Here is an 18687-nt window from a genome sequence, read left to right as displayed (position 1 = left end):
GAAAATTCATAGGGCAGCGAGAAGGAACGTTCAAGGCGAAAGCTGAGGTGCAGTCGTTCGCAAATCAATCAATCTTGCAACGCTTCCAGATGTCTCGCCAGCAAAGAATATGGCGTCATCTCCGCCAGGATAGCCGTACTCTTCAGCATGTAGTACGTTCACAAGATCGAGCACCGTCGCTATCGTCTCGGTCACAGCAGCGAGGGATGCGTCTGCCTCAACATACGGTCGCGCGTCTGTTTTCTGCTCGGTTGGCAAGTCGGGTGACAGCATTGACAAAACCCCTGTGCTTTGGCCCGTCTGCACACTAGTGTTATATGCGTCTCTGTCAATGGCTTGCCAAGCCCTCTTTGGCAAAATCACCCATCGCTAACATCGGCGAACCGGGCTGACAGAAAAAGACGGGGTTTCTCCGAAGCAGTGCTCATTGGTGACTCAAGGCCTGTAGCTGCCGTATCCCGTGGGAATATCGAATTGACCACATCCGCAATGGGTTAGGAACTCGTCGCATAGCCTTTGAGCGGCGTCGTGGACAACGCGCTCGAGCTTCTGTGTCTACGTGAGAAAGAGCTGCCGGCTGCGCACCTGCGAAGAGCTGGTTGAGAGGGTCGAGTGTACCAGAGCCTCCATGTTCATGCAGTCAATTCACATCAGCCGAGCGCGTGCCATGTCGTTCACGACATACTTACAAGTTGGAGACTACATGCCAGAAGACAGTCAGCCAGACACCAACTACGTGATGCGCATCAGGCGCATACGTCCACAAGGGGAATCCAGCAACAAAAATATGCCCGATTCGCCCCGCCTCTTCCAGTCACTGGCATAGAGTGCACCTCGTGAGGGTTCATTCAAACGATGGGGCATGGAAAGACCAATCCGAGATATTCTATACCCGTTGGCCAGGAAGTTGCGACGGCAAATGGTGCGCGCGTGCGATGTCACGACCGGATCATCCACCCGCCATGTGGCCGTGCTCAGGCAAGATTGGTATCAATCACTATGTCTTACTAGAGGATTCAAGAAGCCACTGTGCCGGCACTCGATGCATCGGCGGAGGATTCATTCAGATGGTCACTAGAGGTTATGGTGGATGTCTCCCATCATTTCACATTGAGACATGGAGCACACGACTGTCTGATTGGAATATCGGGCGCGGCTTCTGACATGGGCAATATCGTGCAGCTATGCCATCCAACGAAAGTTGAGATTCATTAGGGATTCGGTGCGGGATCTGCCGCGGTAGGCGGCAACAGGCTCACCAGAACTCCTGCGGCAACTAGCTGCCATTGAACGCAGACCGTACAGTACAATATACTGTAGCATTTGGGAAAACAATTATTCTTGCATCTTGGACCATCGCTTAGTGAGCGTTGTGGCAGGGGCTGGCGGAAAACATTATACTTGCGGCTTCCAGATGAACAAACGGCCGGCGGTTGCCTTTTGGCGGGCGGGGTCTAGACCAGGTCCAGACGGGGCGAGGAAAATGTAGAGTGACCGGGGTGCTGGATCTGGACTGTCGGTTGCAGAGCAGCAGGAGACGGAAGTGGCTCCGCAGGCGGCTTCCGGCCCGGGCGTAAGTGGGTGCGGCCAACATCTGGCGGGACCATCCAGTAGAGCATCTTTTTGATGTGATCGTCCACTCCACCTTCTCAGACGGGTCCGCCTTCATCGTCTGAGGCTTTTCTTGGCTACGACCAGATCTGGCGCTGCGCTGAATCTGGCGCTAGTGCCTCGGGGTTAATAATGTATCTTTCTCATCCACTTCTTTTTTTGACGACCAGCGCAACTCTGGCTGTAGCAGTGGAAACCGTTGCACCGCTTTTGACCCTTCCAACAGGGGCTGAACACTGCATTGGGAATCACATCCCCGTCGTTGCAGCTGAGACGGGCTCTCAAAAATGAAGCTGTGTTTCTGGCGCATTGGGAGCTGATTGCTCCCGTCGGAAGGGTACGGTACACAAAGACCAATTCCCGCCGTTGGAGAAGCCCACGGTGCTTCTCAAAAGCAGGAATTGAAACTTGTCTTCTAGTTCGTCGCTTCGGACTGTCCGAGCATATGGTCGTTTCGTCTTCTTGCTCGACGACGATCATTTTGCAGGTCCCGCGTTCGTTGTGATTGCAACATCTACCGGGCGTTTTGACGGAAAAGTTTCATTTCGCTAACGTATCTTGACCATCCGGCATTTCGCCTGTGGATGTTGAAGGGGGAACTCAATAGGGAATCATCGATGTTATGGACGAAACCCAAATTGATAAGCCAAAAGCCAGCTTGAATCATGGATGGTAAAGTTGATTTCTACATCCCGACGCATTCAGTTCAGCCAAGTCACACGCTGTCACTCCTGCTTCTAGAATTGGGTAGAGATGGGCTCGTGGCTCAATAGCGCTGGGGTAGTATTCGAGCCACGGATCTGCTTTACCATTCTGTGCATCTCCCGGTAATCTATACTCAAGTCCCAAGCTATATCCGTCAGAAGTTTGCTTTCCGCGACATTGATATCACCGGTTGCAAAATGAAATGAGCATGCTTCGGCCGCGAGGCTGGTCCAGAATGACGTTCTGTACGTGACATCTTCTAGATATTTCCGAGCCAGAATGACGGCCGACAGGACGCGTAAATGCCGATCCGCCTCCGTCATTGGAGAGTTCTGTGGCCGCTGGAGGCCCCGCTCCAGGTAGATGAGACTACCACAGAGTACCGCACCACTGATATCAGCCCGTAGCAGCAGACGGCGTAGGAAGACCGCCAAATCTGAGGAGATGTTCCATATGTCGCTACCGATGGGCAGGACTCTTGAAAGGATGCGCTCAGCCACGCCGGCGACGAGTCGTAGGGAAGCAGGCCGCCGACAGAACAGTTCAAATCGGTGGGTGTCTGACGACATGTCCGCCAATCGGGCGAAGACGGGTGATTGGTGAATAGTGACGGTGTGAATAGCCGACGGCGACTGGAGCTGGGAAGCATCCCTCGAACAGCGATGAATCTGCGTTTTGCCAGCACAGCAGCCGCACCGCAGCAGCCGTAGGGTTTTTGCGATCGAATCGCAAAAGAACTTTCCATATCCACGAGTATGGCAACTGAGCCTACTTAATGCTGGCAGCCCTGAAGCTAAATGTGGACGCCCCCAAAGTACTTAATCAGATCGTCACCAAACCAGAAAGGTGCCACAACAATGATGGAACCTCGTCGCACGTCAAGCGTCTATTCCGACACCTTCGGGCTTGATGATCTGCTGTTAAGGCTTACGAAACAGGCCGATGAGCAGCACGATATGGTCTCCGACATCTTGCAGCAGGAGAACAATGCACTCTATCGCAAGCTCAGGGCGGCACGGCAGCTGTGGCGGGTCATCGTCGGTCTCGTACATGGCATCGTTGAGTTGATCGACCAGCTGGAGGAGCTGCTAACGAAGGCCCGGTTGCGGATCCAGCAGGGAAGAGCAAACTATCTGGCGAATTGCACCGCATTCTAGGCCGTCAAAGCAGTTTGATTCGACGGTCTGTGCCGTTGCCAACTTGCGAGGAGGCATCACCTACATCAAGACCCGACAATGAACGAATTTAAGAAGCCGAATTTATGCGGACTTCGGATAGACTGGAACGGCTGGGTAGGAGAGAAAGTCTGGCGGCATAGGTCGGAGTCCATGTGAGCTCTTGAAGCGCTTCGCTCGCCTTTCTGTTTTTTTTTTTCTTTCTTTTTTTAATTCTTTTCTCTTTCTTTCTTTGGATCACATGAAGGCTCCGTGCGTTTCTCTCTCCCCTTTCCTTCTGAACAAGGGAGCTTCATTTCGCTCCTTATTACTTCTATCGTTCGCCTCGCCTTTTCTTTGATCTGTTCTTCAGCACTCTCACGGCATTACGTGCCGTAGTTGACGGGCATGAAAGACGACGACGCTACCCCTCCCGCGTACGATAGCGAGGAGCATTTCAAGACCTATGCCGTCTCTAGATATGATCAGATGTTGCTGGAAAACGACAAAGAGATAGACTGGTGGTGGTCTCTGCTGGCAAAGATCTTCTCGTGGCTATTGTTGGCAGGCTACATCGTGTTTCCTTCCACGTTCGCCTCGCTGAAGAGGTCGCAAGTTCTCGAAAGTATGGGCAAGGTTGGGCAGACGGTGTCATACTGGGTCAACGACTGTCTGATTGCTCTTGCCTCTGTGCTTTCGGGCGTTGCATCCATCGGCCTGGCATGGCTGTGGTTCAAGTGGCGTGCGAACTACGTCTGGGTGCATCAACATATCATAATGTAGGACGCCGTGCTTGACGAAGTTCCGCGCGCGTCGACACTCACAAAGCTGTAGTCCGACGTTGGTCAACTCGCTCATCGGGTTTCTGTCTACCATCCTCAACATCTATACTGTGCACGGGGGCCAATGGTCTGCAACGTCGATAGCTACTACAACCGTCACCGGCTGGTGGCTGGTTGTATCTTGCGTTTTGTGCGGCGTCTACCAATATTTACTAGATGGACTACGTCGCAAGACGGAATGTTGGCTCGGAAGCCGTTGTAGGGAGCTGGTCTTCTTTAGCTTCCTTTTCCAGTTCATCCAAGGATTGGTCTCATGTTTCCTTCGGGCAAGAGCAGATGTACAGCCATTTACCACATGTATAGCCCTGTTTCTAGCCGTACTCAAATGTGAAATCACTCAGATGTCGAACAACACGATGGATATTGGCTTCGCCGGGAATACTGTATACACGTTCAGCCGAATTCCACATCTCTGTCAGTCTTCTCTGCGGCACAGTGTTGAGCTCTGCCCAACTTGGCTCTACCTACATCGAAACCCTGCATTCAATCCTGGAAATGACTTTGCACAATTAGCATACTGTATGTATTGAACCCACCTGTCTTGGTCACCATAGGCGATCATCAGATGAGCGATGACGTTTGGGCCAACTGTTCGTGCAGCCCACATGGCTGAGGGCAAAGCTACAAGCTGCGCCGTGGAGCCAAACCAGCTGTCGACTGTGTGAAGCAGTCACATCTCATTCCGGAGCTTGACCGTTCCCGTGCACGTTGCGCAATGCCAAAATCTGCTCTCCATGGGTATACTTAATACACCATCAAATACTTGCGAAGATGCCCGATCGTTTGTAGAACACATCGAAGCAAACGTGATGAAATCCAACAGAAAGACCCAGATCGCCATCTTTTCCAATGGTTATAACGCCTCAAATGCCGCTGCGTCGAATCTTAGAGCCAGACCTGCGGCTCATGCGACAGTAGAAAAACATGATAGACACCTGCCACAGCAGACCGAGAACCAAAAAAAGGAGCGCGTTTTGGCCGCGGTCCCGGAGAGAGGTTTACATAGCCCGAAACACGACAACATGTCGGATCGCCCATCACACGTCGAAAAGGGCTCACCTTGGAAACACTACCAGGCACAATTCGAGCTCAACGATCTCGGGGGTACTCTGATAGTGGCGTCAAGACATCGAAAACTGTTCCACATCAGTGAACTGGCCCGCACGGAGTCGAAACAAATCCTGGAAAACCTGAAAATGCTTCGCCATCCAAACATTGTCGAGTTTATCGAGGCGTACATGACGTCCACATCTTTCCACGCCGTCTTCGAGGCCACGGCTATCAGTCTATTACATGTGGCAAAATGTCCGATATATCCCGACGAAGCGCAGCTGGGTGCCATAGTCGGGCAGGTAAGCAGAGGAATGGAGCTAGATGGATGCGATTGAGCCATCAAAGATCTGACTGACGCCCGCGCCAATCCAGGTCGTAGACGGTCTCAGCTATTTAGAGGGAGAAGGCTTGGAGCACACTTCGATCGATGGAGGGAACGTTCTGATGACTGACGCGGGAGTGGTGAAGATCGGTAATTGACCTACCTCCCAATCAGTACAGGCTTAGGGTTCCGGCATCTGACGTTAGAAACCGTGTAGCCGAACAGCACCTCTGCCAACCGCTCAGAGGCCACAGCCGCCGTCATCTCACGGCTCTCAGCCGTGTCGTTCAACTCCTCATGCAAAAGTACTGCAAAGAAACGCCAGGCATCGACGACCTCGGTCGCTGGGCGCCCGACTCGGACGGGTTTGCTTTCCTCGTCGCGATCGATTCTGCGTCGTCCGTCGCTGAGTTGCAAAGTGTTCGTATCGCCAGCTACGCTTGAGGTTCGCGCCAGAGAGCCAGACAACTAACCAAGACCTGCAGCACCCGCTTCTAAGACATCGTGATACCGAGTGTCTTCTCGGTCTCGTCAGTTTGACGCGCGTTGCGGTTTTCCCGCGAGAGTATCTATGTGGGGCCGGGGCAACACCAGTGCCAAAATGATCTTCTTCCGGCTGTTTCCTGCTCTGCTGAAGACGGATGGCCAATTATGCCTGTCACTCATATGCTCCATAGCGTTGCAAATGTTCCCTGGACTATGTACTTCAGTCCTTCGATTCTTCGGTCCTTTCCTGTGTTCATCATTCGTCTGTACTTATCCATATATCACCGCTATTGGTTTTCCTCCCGGACCTCCACTCTCCTAGTCACAAGCGCTCATGGACTGGGTTACTGCTTCCTACGCAATCTGTCTTGCGGGCATGATTGTTGGTCTTGCTTCCTTGAACGTCCTGTCTCGCACAGTACGGGCTCGGAAAAAACTTGCTCATCTTTTGGAGAAGTATCTAGTCTACCGGCTTCTCGTTCATCGCCACTCGCTGCTTGGTCCTTGGAACGCTATTTCCTTGCTCGTTCCCACCCTCCTCCTAGGCGTGAACGTGTTCTGCCTGACTTTCCGACCGTCAACCCTTCTCGCCCGCTCCGGGAACCTGGCTCTCCTCAACATGCTTCCCCTGTTCTCTGGACCCTGCTTGGACTTCACCGCAGACATACTCGCCGTACCTTTCCGGCACTACGCGGTGTTTCACAGGTGGCAGGGTCGTGTCGCCACAATTCTCCTTGCGGGTCACATCCTCAGCGCTATGGGAGACGACAAGTTCTCGGTCCAAGTTTCTGAAGGTGCCAGCGAGCTCCTCATGGTTGCGGTAGCCGACTCATCTCCATGAGCACGTTTTGTTTCTTCGGCTTACTCTCGCAGGGATCCATCGCCATGGTGGCAGCGGCAACAATGACCTTTCTCCCCTTTTTCCGACGCCGTATCTACGAGCTTTGTCTGAGAGCCCACCAAGCGCTTGCTTGTCTGGCAGCGGTGGGGCTAGCGTTCCATCTGCGGTCGATGGCCGGTCGCTCATGGCTTTGGCTGTACGTCTATCTTGCTGTGACGGCGCTGATAACCTTTTCACAAATGAGCCTGATGGCGTTCCGTAACAAGGCGATGGGACGAACGTCTGGCAGAGCCTACATCAATCATGATGCCGGGGCCGTGCGCGTCTCGATTCAGCTATCAAGGCCACTTACCTTCGAGGCGGGCCAGTATTTGCTTGTGTGGATGCCGAGAGTCCGCCTGTTGGAGAGCCACCCCTTCGTCGTGACCTCGTGGGCCGAGGCGGAACAGGACATCGTCGATCTTTTTATCGAACCGTGCAGAGGGTTCACTTCCAGTCTTGTTCGGTATTCCCACGAGCGCGCCGTGCCACGGCTGACCTTTCTTTCCGGCCCGCACGGCGTCAGCGTGCCGGTGTGGGACTACGAGGCGGTGCTCATGGTGGCTACGGGTCATGGAATCGCAGCTCAGGCGCCGTACCTCAAGAAGCTGGTCTACGGATACAACCACTGCAGAGGTCGCACGCGGCAGATCCACCTTATCTGGCAGGTAGCCAACCTCGGTGAGTTGAGGAAGACGTGCTAGAACGAGGCGGTCTCTGTGACTGACTACACCAGATATCGTGCATGCGGCTGAGTCTATCCTGAATCCCATACTGAATGACGACACGCTAGATAACGGCTACGTACGTACATCGTGACCTAGCCTTTCCTGTTGATCGACGTGGTTGACTGGTCATGAACAGATCCTCGATATTTCCATCTTCTTGGACACAAAGACACAGGAATGTCTGTCGGCGGTCTCCAGACCCTGCTACCAGAGTGTGCCAGTGACGAGCAGATTGCTGCGTGCGCCCCGACACATGTCCTGGGCGGCCGACGCCGAGCGGCTGATCAACAAGCATCTCCACGGCGGCAGCAATCGATCACACGGTGAGCCGACTCGCGTGAAGGATTTTGGCACAAGAGCGCGGCTTTATGTCGGCAGCCCTGACCTAACGGCGAGCCTATGGGGCGAAGCGTCTAACTTGTTCGGCCGCACATCGCCCGACGCACTTGGAAACATGGGAGATATGTTGGTCCTCGGTACGCTCTGTGTTCTCGATGATGAATGCTTTCTGACCGGTTTCGCAGTATCTGCTGCAAATGCAACGCGGGACGTCCTTTACGATCTTGCGGGCGGGTTCCGGATGGACGATAACCACCCTTTGTTTTCCGAGTTCCAGAGAAGAAGATTTGCGCCAGTATCTCCGAACCAATGTGTGGCTGCGGGAGCTTGATTACCAGCCGGCCGGCTGATATGTCTGACACTTTGTATTTGGCTAGTCTTTCTTCTAACTGGTAATGGATGTTTGAGGGTTTCTAGACCATAATGGTTGCAAGACTCGTCTAGCTGCTTGACTAATACATTGAATTATGCGGGAGAAAAATGGAAACGAGCGAAAAGACATGCTGTACATGTGGATATCCATAGCGCGATCGCGAAATGGTTCCCGTCGCGACGTTCGGTCTTCAGAGGTGATCCTACGTAGAGCCCCCAGTGTGACTAGCTGATTTGGATACCGCACAAGACTGGGATGGCATCCACCATCCGTGCCCGCGTGCCCGTCAGTAGCGCCGACTAAAAAGGAGCCACATGGGTCAGCTCAATGTATGGAGGCATCACAGTCGGACTTGGGCCGGAAGGCATCGTGAAAATATGGGGTGGGAGGGGAATGATCGCACTTTAGGTGCTGTGCTTGGGATGCTCTCGAGAACCAGCCACGGCAGCAGACCTAGTCAAGTCGCGACCGCCGGTTGCGGGAAACAACGCTCCACGATCGAATTTGACATCGGAACTGAGGTAGAGTCGGCAGGCGGAGCGCGTACAGCCGCATCGGCGTGGACGTTGCTTTGTCTCCCTGTTCACTTTGTGCGAGACGCGGCCGGTCGCGGGTCGGAGGCGGATCGGGTCGCGGCAATAATGGGAGGCTAGATCTGGGCTGACGCCTTGATTTCTGGGCTGCGGTGCAGAGAAATGGGACTATTATGGGCGGGGCATCGCCGGCGCGGTAGCATTTGCCCTCGGAGTTTGCGGGGACAACACGGTGGTTCGAGGAGCCAGAAGCGTCTTTTGCAACGTCGTTCGACTCAGCACCAAATGGCTGCCCTCGAGGAGTGGATTGCTGGGGGTCATGAAGACGGAGAGGGACACTAGGTGCGCAGACCAGTCATCGACGGAACAATTTGACCCTCAATCCTCAAGCAACACATCCCTTCACACACTCGCCATCGACCGCAAAATTGGCTTCAGCCAGCCCCCGAGAAGACGTTGAAGATGCCGAAAAACAACTTCGAGATGGCCGGCTACAGCAAAAAGCGACATAGGTGCAGCTTAGAGGGACTAGGGAAGCTTTTCGGACAGGCCAAGAGAAGCTCCGTTTTGGACTCGCCGCTCATTGCCGCTCTAGGCCTCGCCCGCTCAACGTCATTGTGTTTTCCTGGGCGAGACGTTTGTATCCTAGCGCGCAATGTGGAAATAGCAAGGCCCACCTCGTTGCGACTTTTCAGTCCGCAGTGGACAGTTCTTGCGCTTTGGGGACTTGGCTGGGCTTGAGACGGAATAGTGGACGATAGCTTTTTCGCCCCTCATCAGCAACCAGACTTTGCAGCCGCTCTTGGCTTGCCGGGAACGCTGCAAGAGGCCCATTGGAGCTGCCGCTGTCCGTTGTATGGCGATTTTGCGTCAGATCGGTCGACTGCACTAGCAAGGTCACCTCTACCAAGTAGATGTGGGACCAATGGGACGTACTGTAGCTGAGGTCGCTCATTACCTACCCGTCGCAAATTCGAGTGCTCAAGCCACATTTCAGAAAGCACCCATTCACCAATCAACGATCGTCGAACTGAGAAGATTGTCACCTGTCGGCGGTGATTCGATCGGACGTGGGACCCACAAGCAAGACAATAGTCTTTCTCGACAAGCACTGGTGTTTTTTCGACAAACACTGGCAAATGCACACAGGCGCGCTCACCAAGATCCACGCCTGCCTTTCCCACGACGATACGATAGCTGCCCAAAAAGCTGTGAAGTGAGGCTTGAGACGAGATATCAAAAAATGACACAGCTACCAGTGACGAGGTCGTCTCAAGTCTTCGCTCGGATTGGACCATCGGCAAGGATGACGTCTGACCCGGATGTGTTCCTCGTCAAGGGTGACGGTGGTGTCCAGTCGGGGTCAGGTTGGATCCTTCTGGTTCAACGACTCAAACTTATGTGATCATGGATCGGTAGAATGAAACACATACAGACGTGAGCCCCTTCAAGACCACCGAGCACCCAGAAGGCCGCCGGCATTCTAGCTGGGCCATCTAATCTGATGCCATCACGGTCGCGTCATGTCAGACTATTCGTAAAGGCGTAGACAGGTCCGGCAACGGATCAAGGACTAGCCCTGTGGCCACCACTCCGCAAGTCATCTGGACGACAGTTCTGCATAGAGGAGGATGGAGGGTGTTGATTCTTCTCATTGTTCTGGGCACGTGAACGCTTCAAAAAGCTCACCCTCTGTGAATATCTCTGCAGGCGCGCTCCCCTGGTGCATACTCACACACGCACATCTTTTTGATTCAATCCTCAAGGCTAATGTACGGTGAACTCTGTGGTAATCGTAGCCAAGCAACCTTTCTATCTACGCCTCCTCTACCTCCGATTCACAGTCGAAGAGCGCTTCCTCCGAGCGAATTTGTGTGACGGGATCATCCCAATCCACCTCCTCTGTCGTCAACAACGCCAGCTTTCGCAATCGCTCTTGTGCGTCGCCCAGAACACGGAGCTGGTGATCAAGTCTCTGGATACTCGAGGCAATGCGATCGATGACAAGTTGCAGTCCGGCTGTCGTGGCCTTCGGGGACACCGGATCGGGGACGTGGTTGCCATCGCGGGGACTTTCCATGGCCGATCCTGCGGCATCGCAGCCGACGAGAGCCGTAAGCCCGCCTCTCGACCGACTGTTAGATCGCACCTTTTCAGGAGAGATTCCGAGGCGCGCCAGAGTCTCCTCTAACGTCTGCTGGCTGATGACCATAGGAGGATCATCCGGTGCGTCCGACTGACAAGAGTCCGTGTTGAGGCGCATGAGCTGCCTGATATCATGAAGTGGTCTGCCCGCCAGCCCGCTCAGTCCGGACACGAAGACGATCGTGATATTCAGGGACACAACACCACGGACGCTCATGCTGACCATGTATAATCGTACTGACGCCTGAGAATGGGCTGTGAACGATGAGATGACGTGTAGAGAATTGCCGCGGGACGATGGTCCTAAGGATATCTTCTGGGGCGCTGGGATCATGTCCTACGATGGCGACATTACATTTGATGAATTTATTCAGGAATGGAATGCGGCCATTCTGTTATGTATACGAAGCACTCAGCTTGGTCCAAATGAGCTTTGAGCCGTCGATGCAATCTGATTGTTTTGCTCTCTGCTCAAGAAGGCTACTTCCGTCCCTTGTCCGCCGTCTCTTATATGATGTTGTATGCGAAAAGCGCCCTGTTTGACTGGGAAATCATACATCACCCGCCGGAACCCCCGATCATCTCAATCCCTTTTCTACAGTACAGTCTGCGCGATAGCGAGCGCAGTCATAATCAGACACAGGGTCAAGTCTGCGATAGATGCTCCAAAAACGTCTCCCTTGCTCGCTTCGACTCCAAGCAGGCCTGCCACAGCCTGAGATGTCTTGTAGAGAGAGACCGTATAGGCCGTGACCACCGCGAAGACGACGGCGGCGACAACGTCCAGCCCCAGCGATACGAAGCGAAGCAGCCTGAACTTGAGCCCGGCAAGTAGCAGTGTAGTCGACACCAAAACCAAGCCGAGCCCGGCGAACAAAACGGTCTCCAGGTTAGGGCATTTATCTACCAGCTTCTGCAGCTGTTCGATCTCCTCGGACGAAGGGACAAACGGGGCCAGGTCTTGCATCAGACGAAAGGCGTGGCCAGGAATCGCGGCGCATTCTGAAGCCACGCACGCGTATTTGGTGCCCACTGATATGCTAGACGGTAGACTGGCGGCGACCAAGGACTCGCCTGATGCGACCGCGGCAGTGACCACGCCGGCTGCGGCACTTTGCACCGCCGTGGCGATGGACCCGACCAAGTCAGGAACCTGAACGAAGCGCTTTGCTTGTTCATGTAGCTTCGCTGCCGTTAGTCCCGCGTTGTCGGCGTGATGAGTTACGCACCAGAACCTGCACTACTCCCTTCTTCTCATTCGCTTCATCCTGTAGAGTCCTGACGGTTACTGCGAGTACGACTAGTGTCAAGACAACATGTAGGGCTATGACGATCTTGGAAATCATGGCACTAGAGGAAGGGGTGTAAGAACAAGGATGACGAGTAACGGAAGCCGAACCGCATGACTTGGAGATAACGAGCGCATATATACTGTACGAGCTCACCAAAACTATGTTAGTTCACTCTGCAGCTGAGGCCCAGAGTAGTCTGTGAATGTTCATGTGTGAGGAGTGTTTGCCGCAGGTGCTTGTGGGTTTCTGCGGACCTGCCAACATTCGGAAGTCCTGCTGCGTAAGTTTCGTCGAAAACTACAGAAAGCACCAATGAGCTCTCTGGATGTGCCAATGCACGAACTGCGATGCTGTCAAAGTCGTTTCTTGCTTTACTGTTCGTGTGGCGAGGTGGAGCCGGTTCAGAAAGCCGCCATATCACTAAACGCAGCCGAACACACGGACGGACAGATGAAGGACCCGGAATTCATGGCATGTCGCATCTTGGACCCGTATAGACTACGCACAAATCAATTGAGCTATAGTACACAGGAAGCTTGCTACCGAACATGCAAAACGCAGATCACGCTAGATTTCATGAACGCCTCATCCCGCGTTTCCTTCGTCGCCACTACTGGCTCGTCTTACAGGTAACATATGGCGTGTACTAATGGGCTCCCCACCTTGATATCGGTATGACTGGTCGGGGACTGAGGCTCATGTAAGCAGCAAACTCCGGCTCCGACATGTCTTGGTATGCCTTGAGGTGGTAATCATCGATCATCAATCTTTCGCATGGGAGTTTTACGCCAACTAAAGCAGCACACAGCTCTTTAGCAGCGTCCAGATATCCCGATAGGGGGTCGCGGTCATCTTTAAGCCGTTTACAGACTCTTCTGAGCTGCACTTGCTGCTCCGTTCTGCTTCCTCGCCCTACCTGGAAGCTCTCTGGCAGCGCACAAAGAAGCACAAATCGACCCGGCCCCCAGTCGCGGCGCAAATCACAAATGTCGTGCCAGATCTGAAAGTCCGACTGGTGACGCCTCATCTCTCCGAGCTCGCGCTTGGTGATGCTGGTCTTCAGACGTAGGGCAACCTCTTGATCGCTGCTGAGGCGGACCATCTTCTCATAGAACAGCAAACCCATGTAGCGGCGGTAGAACTCGCTCTTGGAGCCGCTCTTGATAGCAGACCATATCACTGCCAGCCGACAGGCGAGAGCTCCGGTAAAAGGCCACGGCCCCGCTGAGCATACCGAGAATGACTCTGCATTCCTCTGGCATGGGGGGCGGCATGGGAGGTGATTTTGAGTGTGAAACTCCATGAATTCTCGTGCCAAAAACAAGGCCGCTACGTAGTTTGGTCACCTTCGGAGAGGGACCAACCGCACGCGAAGACAACGCTGGACGGTGCGGATATTTGGGTGACGTATGAGGAGTCTCGCTTGAACCTCTTCCTGCTGAAGGAGGCCCTTCTCCGACGGGCGAAAATAGCCGAGATGGCGAGGGAGAGACACCGAACGTAGACGGACCGATGCCACTTCCCATGTCAGCTGTGAAAGTGGAGCCGACTGGCGACGGCGAATTGTCTTCGTGTATGAACGCTTCGTCGAAAAAGGCAGAGTGTTCTAGTTGCACTTGCTGAAGCCGCTCGGAAACATCAGCGTCCCTTGCATCCAGGTTCTGGGTCAAAAGCTCTATGCATATTCGTGCTCGCAAATTTTCCAAGGAGGCGGCGTCGGCACACATTGTCGGCACGCCTCCACCGGCCAGCATTCGCAAGCTCAATAACATCAATGCTCCGGTGTCCTTGTCCGGCGTCGTGACAAGTGGCTCGGAGAAACAGATCGTACGGCCAGGGAACAAGGTTTGGGCCTGTTGCCCCAGTTTCGAGCTGCTTTCGGCCTGTGCTCCATATAGCTGCACGCAATCTGCGTAAGCAACGGCCGCGAACCACGCCCCATCATAATTGCATGAGATGAGCGTGGTAGCGTCAAGAGTCCCGCAGAGCCTCGCAGCTATTTCTGTATCGTCAGACGTGAAGATTACTGGATCACTAAAGTGGAAAGACGGATAAGCCGGCCGTAATAAGCGAAGATACTCCGCAATCATATCGACCTCTGCTTGCTCGCCTCTAGCGAAAAGTCGCAACGACAACGACACTCTTTGTTCTGGGGTGTCGATGGAATCGGCCACAATCTTCATCAAGTTGATCCATTCGCCGGTGACATGTAGTGGCACTTCTGTTTGCTCGAAAGCTTCCTGCGGCGGGTATTCTGAGACTTCCTCCCCTGCATTTTGAAGAGAGGCGAGCGGGTAACGCTTCTGAATGACCCGCAAAGCGCATTGCAACATCTTCAATGTTGCGGAGGTGAAAGGGTATGTAGCAAGATGACGGAAGATCTCATGATCGTTCATGTTGATGATACATAGCGTGACGAAGCGTCGGTCAGTTGTCTAGATCTCCTGTTGGGCCTTATACATTTCCGCAGGCTAACCTATCTCCATATCTTGCTGTCGAAGACTTGCTCTGGAGGCACTGTCGAGGTCTCCAAATGTTGCCGTTTACATGGTTAGGAGCTGCTTTTCTCATTCGTTCGCAACGCAAACAGACTTTGGTCTGACTTCTCGCTATGGCCACAAGCCATCCCTTGTAGACGGGCCTGACGTCGGGGTTTCAGAAGCGTCTTTGCCGACGATCATCGATGTCCCTTTCCGAGTGGGTGCCTTGACACCACTTCTTGCTATATAAAGGTAGAGCCCTTCTGAACCAAAGCCGGAAATTTGCGCAGTGATAAGTTTTCGTCACTCTTCGCCCGTAATTCTTTCACACTACTCTACTTTTGTCTTTGAATATGCCTCCGTTCGTCCATAATCCGCAGACCGTTCATCCTGGCGAGCTAGGAGATGAAGAGATCAGTCAAGGCCAAGACAAATGGGAGCCTTCACGACGCCACATGGCCATCATGGCGACGGCCGCCTTGTTGTCGCTCATGGTCGCCCTTGACGCCTGCGTCATTGTGACCTCTTTGCAGGTTCGATATGCTCTCGAATGCTTTTCCATCCATCGCATGCTCACAGTCATAGGCTATCGTTGCGGACCTCGAGCTCAGCACGTACGACGGCTTTTGGATAGGAACGGCGTACCTCCTAGCCAACGCCGTGCTAATGTTATTCATTGCGGATCTGAGCCGCGTGTTTGGTCGACGGCATGCCTGACCATCTCGGTCGCTTTCTTTACTCTAGGCACGACCTTGTGCTGCATGTCACGCTCCATCGCCTTGATGTTGGCTGGACGGTCTCTCCAAGGCGTCGGCGGTGCTGGCATTATCGTCTTGTGCCTGCTGATCTTCACCGACATTGTCCCGCTGCCGCTTCGACCTACATGGTACGGCCTGGTGTGAGGAACCCCTCCCGGACTCGTTTTCTCTTCCGCTGACCCCGTCATCCATCTCCAGCCAGGCAGCATGGGCGCTGGGTAACTGCGTTGGCCCCATACTGGGCGGCGTCATTGCCCAGAACACAACATGGCGCTGGGTCTTCTACATCATGTTCCCATTCTGCGTGGCAGGGCTTGCTCTTGTGCCCTGGCTAGTCAACGTTGGTTCTCGGACTGGTAAGGTGTACGAGAACTTGAAGAAGGTTGACTGGATGGGAAACGCTCTGTTCATCGGCTCGGCCACCTTGTCGCTGGTGGCTATCTCCTGGGGAGGCTTGCGCTACAGTTGGCGCAGCGCCGGCACTCTCGTACCTTTGTTGCTTGGGGCAGTCGGCATGGTGCTGACTGTGATCTACGAGTCACGCTTCGCAGTGTCCCCGTTCTTGCAACGCCGACTTTTCCAAACCGCCAGCGCAATCGCGACGTATGCTTGCGGCGCCATCCAAGGCCTTGTGGTAGGAGTGATAGAGCATCAAGCGCGTAGTATGACATGCTGATCACGATCGCAGATGTACGGGCAGCTCTACTACGTGCCTCTGTACTTTATGGAAGTCAAGGGGTTTACTCCGGTCCAGACCGGCGTCGCGCTCTTCCCGGTCATGTTCACGCTGGTGCCGGCATCCATCCTCACCGGTCGACTCGTCACGGTGTTCGACAACTATCAGTGGCCGATCTGGGCTGGTTGGACTCTGGCTACCATCGCCTCCGGGCTGATGATGTTGTGGGACGTCGAGACGCCGACGAAGGTATGGGCGCCGACGCTCGTCCTTCTTGGTCTCGGCCATGGCTGCATCCTGAACGCACAGAACATGGCATCGCAAACCCTCTGTGACAACAAGGACGACGAAGCAATTGCCGCAGCGATGTACGCCTTTCTCCGGCAGTTTGGCATGGCACTCGGAGTCGGTGTCGGCGGTTCCACATTTCAGAACGTCATGCTGCTCAAGTTGGAGGCCGATGGTATGGCACCCGCAGGCACACACGGAGGTACTCATGCTGTTCACGCCATGTTGAGCACGGCTGGCGATGCTGCGCTTCGATCCAAGATCGTGGATGCGTACGTCTACGGCCTGCGAGGCGTCTACGGACTGTATGTCGGCGTATCGGGTTTGGCGCTTCTGATGAGTTTCTTGATCAAGAGAGTATCGCTGGACAGGAGCCTACGATCTGGGCACACGAAGCACATTCAGGCGAAGGGTCACGGAAGTGTTCACGGCTCTGGGAGTTGAGCGTGGTCCAGGGGGTTGGGGTTGGGGTTGTGTGAATCAAGCCCTAGAACCCTATGCCTACCTTGCTAGCATCCATTCATCTAGGCAGCATCGAAGTAATTAGCGAAATGTAATTGATTCCAGAGTTTTTCTCATTTTCAAGATCAATCGCAAGCCTCCACTTTTTTCTCAATCCACATTGGGCGCTTGTTTGGCGCCATATAAGGTCCTCGACCCTGCCATTCATAGCTCGTAGAGATCAGCCTTTCCCGTATTGTACCCGCGGCTGTTGCAGTAGGAACTTGCTGTATAGCTCCGCTTGTGGTAGAGCCCTAGCAAAGGGCATCTCTCATCAGTGTGTCTCGGATCTCACACGAGGTTTACGCTGCTGCGTAGACGATGGATGTAATTGGCCGTCGAGGAAATGGTCAGTGAGTCAGCGCGTCAGATGCGCTGAACCAATAAAATGGCAAAATTCCAACGTCTCAGAACGGCAACCTATCGAGCGGGAGCTCGCCAGACCAACGCATCATTAGATCCGTCGAGTTCTGTATTGCTTGGCTGGTTGCATTTGCCTCTTCTAGATTGAGCAGGGTATCCGCGACCCGGCGTGCGGCGACACCCAGAGAGCACTGCGACCAAAACGTTGACCGTGCCGTTACAGATGGACTGAGGCATTAAGGAGATGTAACAGCCAGCACTTGCCATCGCTAAATGCCGGGTTGGAGGACCTAAACTTCTATGAACTTTCCGGGTGGTCGAGTGCAGGCTCGAAGTCGGACGTCTCATCGACAACAATTGAAGTAGTGCACCTTCAAGTTCAACTCCATTGATTGACCTATTTTTCAAATCTACATACCGCCAGCTGCACTACTGGACGCCGACGTATCGCCGACAATGAAAGAGGTTTCAAGATTGAGACTGTTTACTAACGCGATGTACCCAGATGCTCGCAAGTAATTTCCGGCAAAACATGCGTGAAGGAAGCTACGGGTCTTCCAGCAGGCTTTCACGATCTCTACACCAGTCCGGACCGTGGCTTTTGCCCGTCATGCCTTCTCTTCATGTCATTCAAGCTCAAATCATGGGATGCGTAATGTCTGTATTACTTTGCTTATCCTTGTGTACAAACTTCATCCAGTCCCAAGAGCCCTTCATACCACCGTTCTTACATCCTCACACGGCTCACGACACTCTCCAACGATCACGGAACAGCGAACTCTCCACCATGACCTGGACGATAGTACTATCGCCGGGACAATTCTTGGGGCGTTCCAGATGCCCCAACCATTAGTCGCTGACCTTGATTGCTCCTATATCAGACCAGCTGATTTGATCTTGGCTGTGTACAACCCCCTTGTAGGCTTGGCGCCCACAGAACAGAGTACCGTTGTCATTGCCGACCACCAAATCTGAGGCATGTCAGTCGCGTGCGACGACAATGTAGTTTGTACGTCTTACTAAGGTCTATCCCGTGATCAACATGACGCCCGTCACTATCGTCGTTTTGCGTGCTGCATTTATAATTGGCCCACGATACCGTCGTGTTATCAGACAAACAGGGACCAGCAGACCGGAAGAAATATCCCCTAGCAGGCG

General features: G+C 53.8%; 7 protein-coding genes across 7 annotated transcripts; 4 read left to right on the top strand and 3 right to left on the bottom strand.

Annotated features, from left to right (window-relative positions):
• Positions 1–3878: 3878 nt before the first annotated feature.
• HER10_EVM0007014 (uncharacterized protein) lies at positions 3879–4253 on the top strand (the record flags this gene model as incomplete). Its single annotated transcript, XM_035476581.1, has 1 exon — positions 3879–4253. One exon carries the CDS (start codon positions 3879–3881, stop codon positions 4251–4253), a length of 375 nt encoding a protein of 124 aa, XP_035325730.1.
• A 1081-nt stretch (positions 4254–5334) lies between these two features.
• On the top strand, positions 5335–5845 carry HER10_EVM0007608 (uncharacterized protein; the record flags this gene model as incomplete). Its single annotated transcript, XM_035477160.1, has 2 exons — positions 5335–5664; positions 5738–5845. 2 exons carry the CDS (start codon positions 5335–5337, stop codon positions 5843–5845), a joined length of 438 nt encoding a protein of 145 aa, XP_035325735.1.
• A 947-nt stretch (positions 5846–6792) lies between these two features.
• Positions 6793–7757, top strand: HER10_EVM0009351 (cell surface metalloreductase; the record flags this gene model as incomplete). Its single annotated transcript, XM_035478841.1, has 2 exons — positions 6793–6993; positions 7047–7757. The coding sequence occupies 2 exons, from the start codon at positions 6793–6795 to the stop codon at positions 7755–7757; spliced, it is 912 nt and encodes a 303-aa protein (XP_035325742.1).
• A 3085-nt stretch (positions 7758–10842) lies between these two features.
• Positions 10843–11397, bottom strand: HER10_EVM0009952 (uncharacterized protein; the record flags this gene model as incomplete). Its single annotated transcript, XM_035479423.1, has 1 exon — positions 10843–11397. The coding sequence occupies one exon, from the start codon at positions 11395–11397 to the stop codon at positions 10843–10845; it is 555 nt and encodes a 184-aa protein (XP_035325745.1).
• A 330-nt stretch (positions 11398–11727) lies between these two features.
• On the bottom strand, positions 11728–12687 carry HER10_EVM0002691 (uncharacterized protein). The gene is made up of 2 exons (XM_035472393.1): positions 12401–12687; positions 11728–12354 (listed from the first exon to the last, which is right to left on the bottom strand). Exons 1-2 carry the CDS (start codon positions 12515–12517, stop codon positions 11767–11769), a joined length of 705 nt encoding a protein of 234 aa, XP_035325709.1. The 5' UTR covers positions 12518–12687; the 3' UTR covers positions 11728–11766.
• A 422-nt stretch (positions 12688–13109) lies between these two features.
• On the bottom strand, positions 13110–14859 carry HER10_EVM0004422 (uncharacterized protein; the record flags this gene model as incomplete). The annotated part of the gene is made up of 4 exons (XM_035474070.1): positions 13110–13492; positions 13529–13620; positions 13655–13792; positions 13871–14859. The coding sequence occupies 4 exons, from the start codon at positions 14857–14859 to the stop codon at positions 13110–13112; spliced, it is 1602 nt and encodes a 533-aa protein (XP_035325721.1).
• Positions 14860–15296: 437 nt separating this feature from the next.
• On the top strand, positions 15297–17109 carry HER10_EVM0011566 (efflux pump antibiotic resistance; the record flags this gene model as incomplete). Its single annotated transcript, XM_035480994.1, has 5 exons — positions 15297–15476; positions 15529–15643; positions 15688–15841; positions 15900–16335; positions 16390–17109. The coding sequence occupies 5 exons, from the start codon at positions 15297–15299 to the stop codon at positions 17107–17109; spliced, it is 1605 nt and encodes a 534-aa protein (XP_035325755.1).
• Between the last annotated feature and the right edge of the window lie 1578 nt (positions 17110–18687).

The sequence above is a fragment of the Colletotrichum scovillei genome, assembly GCF_011075155.1.
Source record: "Colletotrichum scovillei strain TJNH1 chromosome Unknown Contig00015, whole genome shotgun sequence".
Taxonomy (NCBI): Eukaryota; Fungi; Ascomycota; class Sordariomycetes; order Glomerellales; family Glomerellaceae; genus Colletotrichum; species Colletotrichum scovillei.
This window is presented reverse-complemented; position numbering and strand designations above follow the sequence as displayed.

Bases quoted from the DNA above. Each gene is read 5' to 3' on its own strand.
- HER10_EVM0002691 (XM_035472393.1), bottom strand. From the start codon at position 12,517: ATGATTTCCAAGATCGTCATAGCCCTACATGTTGTCTTGACACTAGTC. The intron at 12,355-12,400 runs GTGCGTAACTCA...ACGGCAGCGAAG, and splicing joins AGGGAGTAGTGCAGGTTCTG to CTACATGAACAAGCAAAGCG.